This window comes from Ranitomeya imitator, chromosome 6 (assembly GCF_032444005.1).
Source record: "Ranitomeya imitator isolate aRanImi1 chromosome 6, aRanImi1.pri, whole genome shotgun sequence".
Classification (NCBI taxonomy): Eukaryota; Metazoa; Chordata; class Amphibia; order Anura; family Dendrobatidae; genus Ranitomeya; species Ranitomeya imitator.
The window spans coordinates 84,274,946-84,293,543 of NC_091287.1; the positions used below are offsets into that span (position 1 = coordinate 84,274,946).

General features: G+C 42.0%; 1 protein-coding gene across 1 annotated transcript in view; it reads left to right on the forward strand.

The window, feature by feature from the left end:
• SNX13 (sorting nexin 13) overlaps positions 1 to 18,598 on the forward strand; it is a 133,683-nt gene that overhangs the window by 58,517 nt on the left and 56,568 nt on the right. Inside the window, exons 7-11 of the mRNA XM_069729827.1 lie at positions 160 to 261; positions 2,974 to 3,062; positions 3,146 to 3,229; positions 4,424 to 4,562; positions 6,618 to 6,706. Of these exons, the coding sequence (XP_069585928.1) occupies positions 160 to 261; positions 2,974 to 3,062; positions 3,146 to 3,229; positions 4,424 to 4,562; positions 6,618 to 6,706 (503 nt within the window). The remainder of the gene's footprint in view (positions 1 to 159; positions 262 to 2,973; positions 3,063 to 3,145; positions 3,230 to 4,423; positions 4,563 to 6,617; positions 6,707 to 18,598) is intronic.

Sequence of the window (18,598 nt, forward strand, 5' to 3'; positions counted from 1 at the left end):
TGGCTTTCTCTTTTGTATCCTATGAGTTTGCTGTGAATTGTGTGTTTTGTGAGATTTTTGTATAGAAGCATGCACCCTACCTATTATAACAATGCAGACCTTGCATATAATTACTGCTGAGTTAATCCGTGTGTTAACCCTTTCTTGTTTTACTTGCAGACACAGCAGAAGATTTTGTAGATACTTTTTTTGAAGTTGAGGTTGAAATGGAGAAAATTGTCTGCCGTGACCTCGTCTGCACCTCTTCCAAAGATGAGGAAGGTTTGTTTCACCATTTGTATTTTTGATCATTCTTGTCTGTCATGTTTTTTGTTGTTGTTGCTACTATGTCATCTAATAAGAGGACCTTTTCACCAAATTGAAAGGGGTTGTCCAGTCTTGGCCTACAAGTCTGCAGTCACTCTATACCTGCAGACCTGTGAATCATCACATCGCGCGCTCTGTGAGATTCTCCTGTGCTGGGAGCGAGCTTCCATATAACTGCAAGTACATCATATGCATGCTCCCGGCCAGAATCAGACTAAATGGGCACGGCATCGCTCAATGCGAGTGTATTGAGCGAGGGTGGAAATAGTCTAGTCTGAATGTGACCACTAGTATACATATCGCATGCGTGCGGTCACCCGCTCCCGCTGCGAAGGAGAGAATGGCTAATGAAATCAATTATTAACCGTGCATAAGCTAGCTCAGAGAGTATATATGGAATCACAGACTGACATGATGGGTGCTCAGGAGATGTGTGACACCCTGTTCCTGGATGCTATATGATCTTTTGTTTGTACTAATACAATCCGTTGTGTGCCAGCTTTTGCTGAGAGAGGAGCACATATCTGACTTCAGTGTCGGATGTAATTCCTCTATGCAGGCACTTGGCTCATATTTATTAGGATGGGGCAGGCAATCATTAAGATCTCACCTTTAAGGCTATGTGCACACGTCCGGAATTGCTGCTGAAATTTCCGCAGCAATTCCAGAACTCCCTGCCGCGCAAAAAACGCATGCGGACTTGGCATGCGTATTCCCGCTAAACACTAGCGTTTTACAGGCGTCATTAGCTTGCAGAATGCTATCTGTAGCATCGCTTGGAAAACTGATTGACAGGTTGGTCACACTTGTCAAACATAGCGTTTGACAAGTGTGACCAACTTTTTACTAATGATGCAGCCTATGCAGCATCAATAGTAAAAAGATATAATGTTAAAAATAATTAAAAAAATAAAAAAATCATGATATTCTCACCTTCCGGCGTCCCCAGCAGTCTTCCCGATGCTCGCAATGCTCCCGTTCCCAGTAATGCATTACGAGAATGACCTGTTATGACGTAGCGGTCTCGCGAGGCATTATTGGGAACGGAAGCATCACGAGGAGAGGGAAGACTTCCGGGGACTCCGGAAGGTGAGAATATCTAGATTTTTTATTTTAATTCATATTTTATTTATTTTTTTATTTTTTTTAACAATTATATGGTTCCCAGGGCTTGGAGGAGAGTCTCCTCTCCTCCACCCTGGGTACCAACCGCACATGATCCGCTTGCTTTCCGCATGGTGGGTATAGCCACATAGCACACATTCCTATGTGTGCGGCATCCCCGCGATTCCGCACAAGTAATGAACATGCTGCTTTTTTTTCCAGAATGCGATTCCACCGCGGAAAAAAACGCAACATGAGCACAAAAATTGCGGATTGCATTCTAATAGGATGCTTAATGTATGCGTTTTTTTTTTTCACATTTTAAGGGTGGTTTCACATTTGCGTTTTTTTTTGCGGCAAAAAAAAGCATGCGTTTTCCCCCCCCCCCCTATATTTAACATTAAAAACGCATGCATTTTTTTGTATGCGTTTTGACGCGTTTTTGCAACGCATGCATTTTTTTCTGCATGCGTTGTTGCAGAAATGCAACATGTAGTATTTTTAGCGGCGTTTTTTTTGCCGCGAAAAAATGCATTGCGGTCTATGTAAATGCATGCGTTTTTAACCACATGCGTTTGCATGCGTTTAAAAAAAAACAAAAACTTAAAAACACACTGATAAACCACCCCACACCATAAAATTGATAAAGGGACCCTACCCCTAACCCTAATCCCTTTAGGGGTAGGGTTAGGGTTAGGATCCCTGTAGGGTTAGGATTAGGATCCCTTTAGGGTTAGGATCCCTACCCCTAACCCTAACCCTTTCGGTTTATAGTGGGTTTTTTACTTGATGTTGAGGTTTGGCATCTGTCACACATTTATCTGCATGCATTTAAAAAACGCAAACGCATGAAAAAACGCATGTAAACGCGTCAAAACGCCGCGTTTTTTTTCACCACATGCAAAAACGCATGCGTCAAAAAACGCAGCGTTTGCACGCGTTTACATGCGTTTTTTCGCCATGCGTTTTTTTTTTAAACGCATGCGTTTAAAACGCAAGTGTGAAACCAGCCTTATAGCGAAAAAAAAAACGCTAAAAATACTGCTAAAAATACTGAACGTGTGCGCACAGCCTAAGAGATCACACCAGCACTGGAGAATCCTCGCAGGGCGCACGATGTGAGGATTCACAATTTGACTGTAAAATAGTAACTGCAGATCTGTAGGTTAAAGTCCGACAACCCCTTTAATGTGTGGATGCTGAATGGGAGTCCTGTGAACAGCCTATTACGTGAAGGAATCTGCAGCTCCTCTTTTGATGATCCGGTCTGGTGCGATGTGATCAGAGTGACACACCTATGATGTTCAGTTAATGAAAAGAAGAGCCGTGGATGCTGGTGGGTCTGAGGATCATTCTCTGGGCTTCCATCCATCATCCTCCGATTATGGAGTTGGTTGCTGGGATGGGTCTTGCAAATCGATTCGCATCGACTTTGGTAAATAACACAATTCTTTCGGCTTTTTCCGTAATGAATAATTAACCCATATGACCTCTTTAGGTTCCTCCTACCCAGTGTAAATATGAAGCCACCTTCACATGTCGTAACTTTGTTTGTGTCTTCAGGGTTCCTGAAGGATTTATGTGAAGTTTTACTGTATTTATTGCTACCTCCTGGAGACTTCCAGAACAAGATCATGCGATACTTTGCGCGGGTGAGAAGAGAGGAAATTCTAAGTTACCGGATTCATCTGATATTGAATAACGACTTACTCTAGCTGTCTGCTTTTCCCTTTAGGAAATCCTATCACGAGGAATTCTTCTTCCTTTAATAAACCAGCTCAGTGATCCTGATTATATTAATCAATATATCATTTGGATGGTGAGCTCCTCAATGATCTTTAGAAATCATTTATTATGCATGCTTTTTAAAGTTTTGAAAAGGAAAAGATCTAGTTCAGCAAGTGTTATGTCTGCGTATGAAGGTGTAGCATGGGACCGTTGTGAAACGCACGTTTCTGCTCACACCATCTTGAATGGCGCTTTCAAGTCTGGAGTCACGTACAAAGACTTTATAGCTTGAGATGTTGCTTTAGAGAAGTGCAGACGACTGCCATGTAGAGGGCTATGTTCTTGGCAAAGCGGGTCATCTCCCATATAAATGGTACATTATAAAATGATAATGTATAAGCAAAAGTCTCCAGGCAGAATGTTTTTGTTGGTGGTGGTACTCTGCAAATTTTCTACAATGATTGTCATCAATTCCTCCGTCTCCAGTGGTGCCCTCGATCTAATTTTCCCAAGACCCACACACATAACTCTATTCTACAGAAAATTAATTAGTATATAGAAATATTGGAGAAAACCTGACTCTGTAGAGGAGTTTATGTAGACGAGCTACAGAGTGTGTGACAATGTTCCCCTTCATGGGATTTGGGTTCAGGTCCCCACGGCTGCATGATAATGGTGCAATGTGATCCTGGTCCATTCATATAGGCGATCATCCTCTGCCCCATATACTTCTGCTTGAGGGTGGCCATAACATCACATATCCATCTGCCAAAAGCTCTGTTGGCCTGATGGGCTACTCTCCCACCTATGCATTTAGTCTGCATGTGATGTATACGGGGAGAGGAGCGTATGGCTGTCAGACAACTCTGGAGGCAGCTCATCCCCAGGGGAGGAAAAAGATATTATATATATATATATATATATATATATATATATATATATATATATATATATACACATATATATATATATATATATATATACACATATATATATATAATTTTTTTTTTGTTTAATTAAAGTACCAAATCCTTCTCTTCCCCAATGTGATTTATTATAAAACGGAGTCGGAAGGCCTCCGTGTCTGTACGTGGCTATTGATGGGCTTAAAGATGGTTTCCACCTTGTATGGAGCGGTGGAGGGGCCTTCTGCAGTTTGCGCTGTTTCTTAGGGAAGTGTTCATATATAAAGTTTGTGACTATCAGTAGGCGTATTGACTGCTAGTCCTCTTGCGCTCCCCTAAGTGGATTTTTATTTTAAACAGTTTTTTTTTTTTAATTCCAGATTCGTGATTCCAATTGCAATTATGAGGCCTTCATGAATGTCATTAAGTTAAGTGACAATATTGGGGAGCTGGAAGCTGTGAGGGACAAAGCTGCTGAAGAATTACAGTATCTCCGTTCATTAGACACCGTGGGAGAAGGTAAGTAGAAGAGTCGATTATTTCTTTGTGCCGCATTCTTACGTACAACACATTTTATCTATTGTCTGCACACCCCTAACCTATTCTGTCCAGATAATCATGTTATTTTTTGTTGAGGGTGCAATCTTGGCAGTTTGATCCAAGCAGAGTCATAGCTTTTATGATGTCCATTCCACCTTTTAATAGTTGCGGAAACAGCCAGAGAGATGACTGTTCCTCCTGTAAAGCAGATCTGCTTCAACATTTAACAAAACAGGCAGCATATACCTTATTATATAGGACTTATTACTTGTGAGGCTGGTGTACTTGCTTTGAAAATCAATTTTAGAATATCTATTGTCCTTTCTAAAAATGTAATGTCTCCTCCCACCTTGCCTGATAGGTTATCAGTGTCCCTCCTCCCTGCTCAAGTCACACACTGCTCAGGACATGCTGCAGCTGTCAGTCAGTGGAGAATGCGCATACTTGGACTTGTGAGCTTTCTCAGTAACTTGCTGGATCCCTAAAATTCTCACATGAAAATCAATATTAATAAAGTTCCCAGAGTGTTTTTTTTTTTTTTTTTAATTTTTTGAGGAGTTCAAAAACCAAGTTTTTGGTTTTTTTTTTTCAATCAGAATCTGCTTTAGTAAATGCTCCGCTTTGGGGAGTTTTTGTAGGTGTTTTTATTTTTTTTTGTAGTGGTTTTTGAAGAGTTTTTTTTTCAGACGTATTCTTTACAGCCTTTTGATTTGTCATTGTCTAATTTGGAGGGATTTTGTTCAGGATCCTCTGGAAAGAGGTGACATGCACTTTCTTTTTTTCACCAGACGTTTTTCAAAACTTCTTTAGGATAAAAATGAACCTAAACTCGAATTCCAGTTGACATAGATCTAAGATCTATTGAATAATCCGTGTAATTTGCTGGATGAGCTTTAATGAGAATTTGACATCTGCCCTAGCCCACCCCTCACACCCCCAAACTGTCCGCATTCTAAAAGGCCCCTTTAGGTTGCTTATTGATTGCTGAATGGTTGAGATTAGTCCTGAAGCAGCGGTCACAATGTGGACAAGTGACTAGTCTCGGGGAGGGGGTGTTGATTTCCCCAGACTGGTCTTTCGCCTGATTATGTAATCCTGCTCCAGTGCGTGTGAGCAAAATGATTTACAAAATCGATGTTGCCTCTTGTTCTTTGCAAATATTGCACATGCGCGTGATTTTCATCATCCCTGAAAATGTGCAGGGAAGCTGGGTGTACATGCTCCGTTTCAGCGGCTCGATACACATGCCCAGGGAGGTAGCAGGGACGCTGGACTCGACAGCCGCAGAAGAGCTCCACCTTTACTGTTAGAAAATGTGAAGCCGCTCTTACAGCTCCCATATGCCACCAAAGAAACGCACAGACCACCGATGATAACGATCTTTAGAAGGACGTTTTTGGATGGTAATTGTGGAGCTCATCAGAGTCCGGCGCCGCTGCTGCCTCCCCGGGCATGCACAATGAACCTATAGTAGGCAAAGAGGCACACCTGGCTGCATAGCGCATCGAGCCGGGGATGAAGTTGCTTTTGCAAGTTGTGTCGCTCATGCCCACAGGGGTGCGCTTACATAATTAGGAGGATCCCCCCCCCCCCAACAAGTCAACCACTAATTTGCATAGCACGAATGCAGCTTTGATTTTGGCCATTTGTAGGTTGTGTAGCTTTGGTTCTTAAAGGACTTTAACATTGATGGCCTGTCCTTAAGATGGGTCATGAGTGTCTGATCAGTGGGGTGCAGCACCCCGCTAAACGGCTGTTCCTGGTGTCGGCAGCAGCCTTAATTGCTCGGTTGTGGAGCTGTACAGCTCCATCGACTGTATAGTGGCCACGGACAGGTACTGCAGATCTGCCCGCTATTCAATAGGAGGTGGTTTATCTACGTCTTGAAAAAATCTCCTGGAGGAACCTTCTGAAATTCCTTACCAGAAATGTTAGTTTTGTACATTTGTTGTCCATGTTAATAAAAACAGTCTGCAGTGTGTAAATCTGTGACTTCGCCGGCCTTGGAAATATCCTTCTTGTACTTTCTTTCAGATATCAACACTATAAAAAACCAGATAAACAGTTTACTGTTTGTAAAGAAAGTATGTGAAACCCGAATACAGAGATTGCAGTCTGGAAAAGTAAGTTTCTGTATTGACCGTGTGTAACTTGTATGTCTGTCCTGTCTGCTGGGTCTACGTGACTCTCCAGCTCAGAGGTGATGAAGGACGAGAAGATCTTTAACCCCTTGGCAACATGCGCAGTAAATGTGTATGCCCGGAAGCTAATAATATTTGATGCTGTTTTTTTCCTGCCTGATCACATGTGGGTGGGGGTCTTCAGCAATTGTCAGCTGCCAGCCCACTGTCAGGATTGGAGACGTCTCTGATCCCAGCTGTTTGACTTCTAATGCTGGAAGTGATTGTGGCATTGCAAAAGGATGTTGTCTCCTCTTCACCTGAAGGACCTCATTAGCTTTTTCATTTCCGCCAGTTGTTTGGTGTGAATGCCTCAGTCAATTTTTGATTTGCAACAAATGTATTAAACAATATTCACCTTTTTTCTATTTGTCTTTTGTGATTTCATTGTTTTTTCGATTGTCACGGTGCCTTTTCCAGAAGTTTTAGACTGATTTATGAATTGCGACTTTATAAAAAGTCACAAATTTGTCTCACCTCTACTCCAATCTCCCCCTGGGGTGATTTTCTGTTCGGCAGCTATTTTGGCACTTTTTTTTTGTGACATTTTGCAAAACGTACCACACTTCCTGCTGCAGACTTGCAAAACCAGTTAGGCAATTTGGACCTTACGTGAAATTCGAGAATCACATGCGCTATTTTGATGAATTTGGAGCAAAAGAGATCAGAGCCCAATTCACATCAAAAAAAGAAAACCGACTTAGAAAACCCTCATGAATGATGAATCTGACCCTAACTGTTTAAAGAAGAAGCCCTGAGACCAGCTCAAGGCCTGTCCGAGACCTCAGTGCTGTCCTGGTAATTGGAGTTGAGTAAATTTTTCAATATTCGGTTCAGATTACAATCGCTAGGCAAATATTATATTTGCAATATTTGCCGACCACAGTCGTATGTCATTGGAGTCATTGGTGTAAAGATGAGTGAATATGTTTGAATTGAGAGTCCTCAGTGGTTGATACCTTTTAATGGCTAACTGAAAAGATGGTAACAAATTGCAAGCTTTCGAGACTACATACGTCTCTTCATCAGGCAAAGACTAAAATTCTGAAGAATCACATATTTATGCACAACATAGTATAGAAAAAAAAAGGGGAAAAAAAACATGGATAAGCCAGGTGACATGAAGCAGAATTACCATGGGTGATAAATAGTTACGTCCATAAATATTGGGCCAATTCTTAGATAAGGATTGTTTTATTGTCCTGTGATTAGGGTCTCTGTTGTGATGACCCCACATGGTCTGATGGGCAAGTTCCTTAGTTGATGTAAAAAGACATAAATCCGTGTGACACATTCATTCCTTCAGTGAGCGTGTCAAAGGTCGTCATCAGTTTATATTCCCAGACTCTTCTGTCTTTCTGCGATTTAAAGTTACCTTTTAGTACAAGTAATTTCATGTCCATAATGTTATGATTTGGGAGACAAAAATGTATTGCCACAGGTAGATCCATTCTTTTTTCTCTTATTGTATGGCGATGAGAGTTCATCCTTGTTCTCAGTTTCTGCCCTGTCACCCCCACATACAGACCCCCAGTTGGACATTTAGTACAAATAATTAGGTACACCACATTAGAAGTGTCACAGCTGAAAGTACCTGGTATCTTGTAGTCCTGATGTGAATTGGGATCTTTATCTTGTCCGTGGTCATTATAAATGGACAGGTTTTACATTTTTTCTGGTTTCAAGGAAAGGTTCCTGCAGCTGTTGGAGAGGACAGGGAGCTCTTGACAATGATGCTTCTTAGATTTGGGGGCTGCCTAAAACACAGTAGTGGGGGGTCTGGAAAAATGGATTGTAATAGTGCATCTTTTTGTAGTAAAGGTTGTAATTTCCGTGCAGCTCCCCTTAGCACCTCCAGATTTGGATTGTAGGTGACTACTAGAGGTACCCGGTTATTTTCTCCTTTAGTTTTATAATGTAGCAGGTGATTCCTTGATATTCTGGTGGCTCTTGTAATCAGGTTTTCAATTGTTCTTGGATGGTAGCCCTGATTCAAAAAGGTCTTTCTGAGGCGACCAAGGTGTTCATCCCTATCCATTGGGTTGGAACATATACGATTGTATCTGATGGCTTGGCTGTAGACAATAGAGTTTTTTATGTGTTTTGGATGGAAACTGTCCCATTTAAGGTATGTTGGACGGTCGATTGGCTTCTGATACAGGGATGTCTCTATTTTATTGTTCTGCAGCTTAATGATGGTGCCCAAAAAGTTAATTTCAGTACAGGAGTAGTTGAGTGTCAAGTTGATGGTAGGATGAAATTGATTAAACTGTTCATGGAACGTCTTTAGCTGTGGCTCAGACTCTGTCCAGATGATTAAAATGTCATCAATGTAGCGGTAGTACGCCAGAGGCCTGATGGGACATGAGGACAAAAAGTCGCTTTCAAGCTTGGCCATGAAAAGACTTGCATACTGTGGGGCCATTTTACTTCCCATTGCTGTGCCAGTCTCCTGTAGATAGATCTTCTTGTCAAACTCAAAGTAATTGTGGGTGAGGATGAATTTTATAAGTTTCACCACAGAATTTGCATCAGTCCCTGTGTTTTCCAGGAAGAATTTGCAGGCATTTAATCCATCCTGGTGTGGGATATTAGAGTACAAAGATTCCACATCCATGGTGGCCAGGATGGTTCCTTCTGGTAGAGGACCTATTGCTGAAGCTGGGTGTATCTTTTACCAGGGGTTTAAGAACACCCTCTAGCCATCCAGATACCTGCTCAGTAAGGGTGCCCACACATGAAATAATTGGTCTTCCTGGGTTTCCAGATTTGTGGATTTTGGGAAGCATGTTGAATAAACTATCAGCAATAGGTCCTCTACCAGAAGGAACCATCCTGGCCACCATGGATGTGGAATCTTTGTACTCCAATATCCCACACCAGGATGGATTAAATGCCTGCAAATTCTTCCTGGAAAACACAGGGACTGATGCAAATTCTGTGGTGAAACTTATAAAATTCATCCTCACCCACAATTACTTTGAGTTTGACAAGAAGATCTATCTACAGGAGACTGGCACAGCAATGGGAAGTAAAATGGCCCCACAGTATGCAAATCTTTTCATGGCGAAAGCGACTTTTTGTCCTCATGTCCCATCAGGCCTCTGGCGTACTACCGCTACATTGATGACATTTTAATCATCTGGACGGAGTCTGAACCACAGCTAAAGACGTTCCATGAACAGTTTAATCAATCTCATCCTACCATCAACTTGACACTCAACTACTCCTGCACTGAAATTAACTTTTTGGACACCATCATTAAGCTGCAGAACAATAAAATAGAGACATCCCTGTATCAGAAGCCAATCGACCGTCCAACATACCTTAAATGGGACAGTTTCCATCCAAAACACATAAAAAACTCTGTATCTGATGGCTTGGCTGTAGACAATAATCGTATATGTTCCAACCCAATAGATAGAGATGAACACCTTGGTCGCCTCAGAAAGACCTTTTTGAATCAGGGCTACCATCCAAGAACAATTGAAAACCAGATCACAAGAGCCACCAGAATATCAAGGAATCACCTGCTACATTACAAAGCTAAAGAAGAAAATAACCGGGTTCCTCTAGTAGTCACCTACAATCCAAATCTGGAGGTGCTAAGGGGAGCTGCATGGAAATTACAACCTTTACTGCAAAAAGATGCACTATTACAATCCATTTTTCCAGACCCCCCACTACTGTGTTTTAGGCAGCCCTAAATCTAAGAAGCATCATTGTCAAGAGCTCCCTGTCCTCTCCAACAGCTGCAGGTACCTTTCCTTGCAACCAGAAAAAATGTAAAACCCATCCATTTATAATGACCACGGACAAGATAAAGATCCCCAATTCACATCAGGACTACAAGATACCAGGTACTTTCAGCTGTGACACTTCTAATGTGGTGTACCTAATTATTTGTACTAGATGTCCATCTGGGGGTCTGTATGTGGGGGAGACAGGGCAGAAACTGAGAACAAGGATGAACTCTCATCGCCATACAATAAGAGAAAAATAAATGAATATATACCTGTGGCAATACATTTCTGTCTCCCAAATCATAACATTATGGACATGAAATTACTTGTACTAAAAGGTAACTTTAAATCGCAGAAAGACAGAAGAGTCTGAGAATATAAACTGATGACGACCTTTGACACGCTCACTGAAGGAATGAATGTGTCACACGAATTTGTCTTTTTACATCAACTAAGGAACTTGCCCCTCAGACCATGTGGGGTCATCACAACAGAGACCCTAATCACAGGACAATAAAACAATCCTTATCTAAGAATTGGCCCAACATTTATGGACGTAACTGTTTATCACCCATGGAAATTCTGCTTCATGTCACCTGGCTTATCCATGTTATTTTTCCCCTCCTTTTTTTTTTTTTTTTTTTCATACTATGTTGTGCATAAATATGTGATTCTTCATCAGGCAAAGACTAAAACAAATTCTGAAGAGACATATGTAGTCTCAAACTTGCAATTTGTTACCATCTTTTCAGTTAGCCATTAAAAGGTATCAACCACTGAGGACTCTCAATTCTACATATTTTTCTATCTACTGGCTAACATGGTACCAAAATATATTTCTTTCCTGTATGAATATGTTTGGAAATTATCGTCAACCATAAATTCGGCACGATTAGGGTACCAATATGGCACATTCGGATTCGGAGACAGTTTCTGAACATATTCGCTCATCTCTACCGTAATCCCTTTTTTTTTTTTAGGGTAACGGAGCTTAGATGATCAACTACCTGGGGACGTCCTATTCGAAGATACTGGTTTTCCAATATATTAGAAAATTATTAAAAAGTAAAACTTCCCTTGTGAGCAAAAAAATGTAATATGTAATTGGGGTGTTTTGAGAAGCGCAAAAAAAAGCCTTCTGCATGTAATGCAAAAAAACCTGCATTTAAAAAAAACAAACACATTTACGTAAAAGCATTGGTGAAGAAAATCGAAAGATCTGAAAAATTGACATTGCCTGAAATAAAAGCACAAACAGAATCCATGTGAATACCAATTATCTCGTTGCATCCATTGTCATCGTAGATTTCTGTCTGAATCACATTTTGTGCTGATTCTGACAAACACCAGACAGAAGAGGCATAATATAATGTAAATGGCCCTTTAAGGGGCAAAGTGTATTGTTCATGTAAAATTGAAAAATGGTAATAAAGGGCTTGTTTTGGATTATAAAAATCAGGACGACTTCTACAGAAATGTCAGCAGCCTTGTCCATGGAACGTGTCGGGTATGGCAGGTTACCCAGTGAAATGCTGTAGTACCAGAAACCAGACCCATGGAAAATGGTTATAGAAACTTGATTCCAGCCCACCCACTTGCTCTATGCTCACCCACCTGGAGCTCAGGAGTCATGAGTAAGGCTAGGTTCACATTGCGTTATTTGAACCCGTTAAACGGACTACGTTACACCGCGTTATGCCGCGGTGTAAACGTAGTCAGGTAACACCGCCATTGCTACTAATGGCGAACGCATCGTTAGTGCACGCCCACATTGGGCGTGCGCTAGCGATGTGCCGTCATTTGAGTGACGGACCTCGAACGCTGCTTGCGGCGTTCGCGGTCCGTTTCTCGCTAGCGCAGATCCGGCATCTGCACTAGCGGGATCGGCAAACGCGATCCCTTTTGGGACATTGCGTTAGCGCAGTCCGTAGCGCTATGCGCTAAACGGACTGCCCTAACGCATTGTGAACCTAGCCTAAGACTGCCTAGTGCAGGCGAAACGCGTCAACTGGGTCATGTCGACCATGTAAATTTTTCTTTAGTATGCACTATATTTTCTTTTGAAAAATAAAAAGAAAAGGAAAATCCAGTCCTGTTGAGCCGGACTCCAATTTTTTCTATTTTCCATGGAAAATAGAGATGCCTGGTCAGGGAAGGAGAGCAGACCCGTTTTTCCTAATCCTAGACGAACCCTTTAATGTAGTAAATTCACAAAGGCAGTTTTGGAAATCCTGTTCACTCGTGACTCGGAGCAGAGTGTTTCCCTCTATGTACTGCGCCCACACCACTATTTGGCCGTACATTACACCAGAATGGTGATGATGGCCATATTTACACAAATCATCTTTATCCCAGCTTTGTCCTGTACGTAACTATTATTATAATGTATAATCTATAATTGGACTCATTATAGTGTTTTTGTATGGTCATCACTTAACATGATTATTAGATTGTTGCCGTGGTAACACCAGATAATATTTCTACATTTCGAAGTAAATGTGTCTCTAAAGAGTCGGCCTAGACATTAAGAGATAACCCTCTCTTCTAAGAGCACATTAACATTCCATTCCTTGTGAATTATGTAAGCGTTGTGAGATCTGATCCTCCTGACCGCGGTTTACATTCAGATGTTAGGTGCTGATGTGTAGCTAGAGCTCTTTGTGTACTAAAGTCTTCTCCTGGTTGTTGTTGGAACCCTGCACAATCTGGATACAGCCTTCTGGAACTGTTAACCCAATAAGGGGGGTTTCCAAAATTTTAAGTGATATTTTCATGTTATGCAATTCATATAGGCAGCATAAAAATTTAAGTGGGCTTGCAATTGATTTGCTTTTTTTTTATCTGCTGTCATTAGAGCTTGTATCTTACAAAATGTAAAGCTGACTGCCAAGGAGCTTCGCAAATAGAGCCTGGAGTTTCATTCCTGGCTGAGAAGTTCACTCCTGAACTCTCCTGACCTGTTATCAGTCCTGCAATATCAAAAGGCCCCACCATCAGCAGTTTCCAGAGCAGTTCTCCAAATTGCTGCTCTCACTTTCCCTAGCCTTGAGTGTGTTCAAAGACTGTTATCCCTATATTTGCATATCTAATATATAATTGCCTAGAATACTACTTCCTGCAATTTGTGCCAACTTCCTGTCCGGAGCTAATGTCCGGAGCTAATGTCCGGAGATAATGTCCGGAGATAAGTGACGTCAACAGTGTCCAGTGTCTGATTGGTTGCCGCCTGCTGCGAGCGACCAATCAGAAACGTGCCTTACTGTGACACACTCCGCCCGCCATTTTGGTGTGATTTTTGAATTTTTACCTCACAGCAAGTTTCTACTGCGTGGAGGCGAGCCCAGTGACGTTGCTCTTCAAGCTCCTGCCGAATTTCGTCAAAAAAATGATAATACCATTTACCAAAACTATATATATTTAGTTGTGAAGTGGTTCAGTGACATTTTCACACCAATTTTGAACTTTTGTTTGGTGTTTTCTCCATATACTGCCTATTATTTTTGTTCTTTCTTACTATTATTTATTAATTGTATTATTCTTACATTTGAATAAATAAAGTATATATGGATTCTAGACTCCCGATTCTTTAGAATCGGGCTGCCATCTAGTAGATATATAATGGTATAGACTTAAGAACAAGCACTGTTCGAATTTATGTATCCCACCAACAAGCAAAAACTCAGTAGGACAAAGCTACTGAACCAGAACTGTCACTCAAGGAGTAGTGCACCCCACTGTGAGAGGAATCATACCTGATGAGCTCTCTGTAGTGATCCTGGGTTTATCCTTATATTGCTGAACTAATTACCCAACCAGTGGGCCAAACAGCTGCCAATACCGCCCGACATCCTGTGACACTCCTGTAGCTCTGTAGGAGACTCGGCGTCTGCTATGAAGAGAGTGAAAACGAGCAGGGGAATGGAGTGTGGGACACAAGATTTCACCAAGAAGAGGACGAGAACATGGCGAACGAGAGAACACCAAAAGGAAGTGGTGACTAGACTTAAGAGGTTTACTAGAGGGGGGGACGGTGGATGAGGTGGTGAGCTGGATCCAGGTGGACCCGAATCCTTAGCCCTTGCTACAGCTCAGCCGGAGATAGAATAGGGGATGCTGCATAATCCGGCAACATTCGATAACCCACCAGTGCATGGACAATAGAACACAGAGTCCACTCTTTAAGACATTGATTGCTATTGGGGTTTGTAGTAGCTCTATCTCATCGCTGGGTGGGAAGTATCAAGGAGGATATAGAGGGGGGGATAGTCAGGATATCCCCAACATTTTAGAGAGTACTGCAGCTCTTTAAGAAAGGGTTAATGAGCTGGAGGACACTTCCTTTGAGGCTGGATGTACAGCAGCACACTTAGATGAACCTCGCTTTAAGCAGGATGATATGAAGAACCGTCTCCTTAAGAACAATGTTTAGATTGTCTGGGTCCCTGAGAACTGAAGGAGCAAGGGCCACTGAATTCTTGAAACATGGCTTCTGAAAGTATTTGGAAAGGACACTTAGAGCCCATTTTTCACTGTAGAAAGGTCACATCAAGGCAATTAGCCCTTGAAGTCCTCCCCGTACAGTTTTAGCTAAAATACTTAATTACAGGGATCGTGATACCATTCTGAGAAACTCCTGAGATAATCCTGACTTGTGCATTAACGGCCAAAGGATTTCCCTGTTCCCAGATTACTCAAAGTTCAGAAGAGAATAGCACAATTCTGGGTGATCATTAAACGTCTGCGGCAACTGGAAGTCGCATACTAGATACCGTATCCGACTCGCCTGAGAATTGCTGCAATGAACTCTACATTCTTCTTTGACTTCTCCAAGAGTACACTCTACTGGCTGGACCAAAAGGAAAAGAAAACGCGGGCAAAAGTTACCTGAGACTCTGTTGTGGGGCTGACTGGTAGCTATATCTGGTGACCCGACCCCCCCAGCTCTGGTGGTTGCTTATTGCAACCACTGGAATATAAGGGAGGGGAGTGGAGATCTGTTTTCCTCCCTCACTTTTTTTTCTTATTTCCTTTCCTTACCTCTTATTACTAGAAGTAATAATATTGCTGCTTTCGGATACTTGTTGGGTATTAGTGTTAGGAGAGCAGAAATCTAGAGAGATGTGTGGCCTCCTCCCTAGCACCTCACACTTTAAATTCCGCCCTTGTCCCTTTTGGGAGTACTGAATAGGGCAAGGTTGCAAAAGTTTAATGGTGAATAGTTAACATTTGCATTATGTTTTGGAGGGCACTACAAACCCTCATATGGTTAAATCTGTTACGCTTGGGTTTGAGATGGGCCTGGTCAATTTACATGCGTAAGCCTATAGCCATTGGTGCAAACCGTTCATAGTCTCCTGTCTGTTCCCGTGGGTTGATTACAAAGCCTCCTGTCGTGGAATGTCAGGAGGATGAATGACCCCGTTAAACTGAAAGAGATGTTTTATAGCATGAAAACACCCCAACTCCTAATATTAGGTCTCAAAAAAAAAAAAAAAAACTTGCATGACATCGAATAGGACAGACTTATTGTCTCCTATATGGTTTAATCAGAGGTATCATGCCACATTCTCTACAAATTCAGGAGTTAGTATTCTTACACACCGGACAATCCCATTTCAATGCATTGATAAAGAAGAGTGGTACATTTGCCTCTTGGGAAGGCCATGTAATACCGTATTAATAATGGATGTAGTCTGTCGCCGCCATGTTGGAGAATGGTTGCTTAGAAGGTTTTGATCTTTGTAACTAGGGCCCCTGGCTATCCCCTTATAGTGCTTAGGGGACTTTACTATAATACACCGTTTAGCAGGGACAAGGGAACGATGCCCCCTTTCAATAAGGTGCTGAAAGAAGCAGCTGTTTTAGGCCTTGGGTGACTGCGCCAGCCTAAGAGCAGAGCATTCTCATGCTACTCTGGAGTATTTGGCACACTGTCTCGAATAGCTCTGGTCTTGGTGCCAGTGTGATTACAACAATAGACTATCTCCCTCGCAGTCTCTCTGACCATTCCTGACTTAATGCAACGTCCATTCTCCTTGACCATGGGGAATCCTGGCGTTGCTCATGGAAATTTAACTTTCTGGTTCAACATTAGGGTCCCTGAATTTCATAGACTAGAGGGTTTTCGATTCTTGCATGATAGTGGGCTCCATTATGTCACTCAAATAATTCCACATGACAACTTTAAATCTATGAATTCCATAAGGAGTTTGGCATTCCAAATAAGATTCCACCACTACCTGCAATTGACGCACACCTTCACTGCACAGGGAGAAAGCCCCATTCACGCAAATCAAGGACGCTGCATTCCTAGATAAGTCCAGCTCAACTCGAGGGATACATTTGCTTCATCATAATGTCTGATCAAGCAGGTCCTTAGAGTGCACATTAAAGTCTAGATGGGAACAGGAGGTGGTCCAATCTGACAAATGGGTGGATATCCTTTGGTTGGTCCCCATGGTATCCATGAGCGAAACACAAAGGTTGTCACAACCATATGAGCCATAGAGCATCTTGTACTCTCCCCGGTTATACAATATTGAGGTACAAACCTAACTCGTGATGTTACACGTGTAAGCTTCCGAACGCTGATTTATTTCATGTGATGTGGAGTTGCTCGAGGCATAGATTCTTGGTTGGCAGTGCTGAACCTGATCATACTAAGATTGCTTTATAAAGCTAAAAAATTAATTGCCTCCCACTGTAAGGATAACGCCCCTCCTACACTTGTGGAATTTATTCCCAGGGTCAATAACTTGTTTCGCCTTGAGAAATTTGCATTTCAGAAAAGGGACTACCACGCAAAAGTCTAAAAAAAATAAAATAAAAATATGGGTGGGCTCCATGTCTAGACTCCCCTGGTCATGCCCATCTGACCCCTGACCAGGCCTAGAGTATTATTGCCTTTATTGCCCAATAAATCCTATACATGGTCCGTATGCTTCCCCTATGCAATAGAGCTGTACATGTTCAATCTCCAGACTGATCCCAGACAAAGATCTATAGTCACCCTGATGTGGCCAGCAATGCCGATCATGCAGTGGAGAAGCCTCAGGAGCTTTGACTGTAATCCTTTTAAAAATCTGAAGAAATGTAGTTGTAGCACTATACGGTGAGTGTTCAACATGCCTATATATGCCCACGTCTGGTTTCAATTCTCTTTTCTTTTTTTTTTTTGTATTTTGCTCGATAAGTGTGGGATGGAAAGGGTAAAAATGATTGTGACCGTGTGAAACAAACCACCTGCAAAGGATGAGACTTTTGCATGACTTACCGTAATTGGCTGGATGTTATGTGGGACTATCATCGGGGACCGAGTTGTGGGTTAGGGTGGGAGGGTCTTTTTTGTTTTAAGAGGATATGAGATGCTCATTGTTCTTGTACGTTTTATAACTCCATTGCTTGAATTATCTCTAAAATGCTCAATAAAAATGTATCTGATCAGTGAAGGAGTGCCCCGTCCCCAGCAGCACGGCAGTGGAAGGCTGTGCAGCAATGTGCTGCTGAAGAAACAGGTGGAGAACGACCATTTAACATGGTCGTGTACTTGAGATGGCAGCCGAATGTTAGTACAGACGGCTAACATTGTGTTTTCAATAGGAAGAGAGGAGAAAGTCGCTGTTAGACACCTCTTCCCTCTCCCCGAAAACAAAAAGATTGGGTGTTGAAATGCCAACTGCTTGATTCTTCTTTCGGGGAGACACATTGGCTAAAAACGGTAAATTTACCAAATTCAATGGGACCAGCTAGCCACAATATTGGGGAAGATAAGGAGAGGGCAGCTGTTACCTCAATGCCCAATCCTTTAGTTTTCAGGGAAAATAAGCCATAGTCATAAATGTGTGGCTGCGACTTCCTCCCTTCTGGCCATTGACAACACATTGAACATTTGGCTGAGATTGAGATCTGCTCGGCAAACCACTTATAGCCACCTCATATATATGGCCAGCTTAAAGGGGTTGTCCAGCCATAGGGCACAAGTCTGCAGTCACACTATGTGATAGCTTTGAGGATTCTCCAGGAGCAGGCGGTCTCACAATTGCTCATCTGGTCGGCATGTAACCGCATGTATGAAAATCACATACTTGTGGTC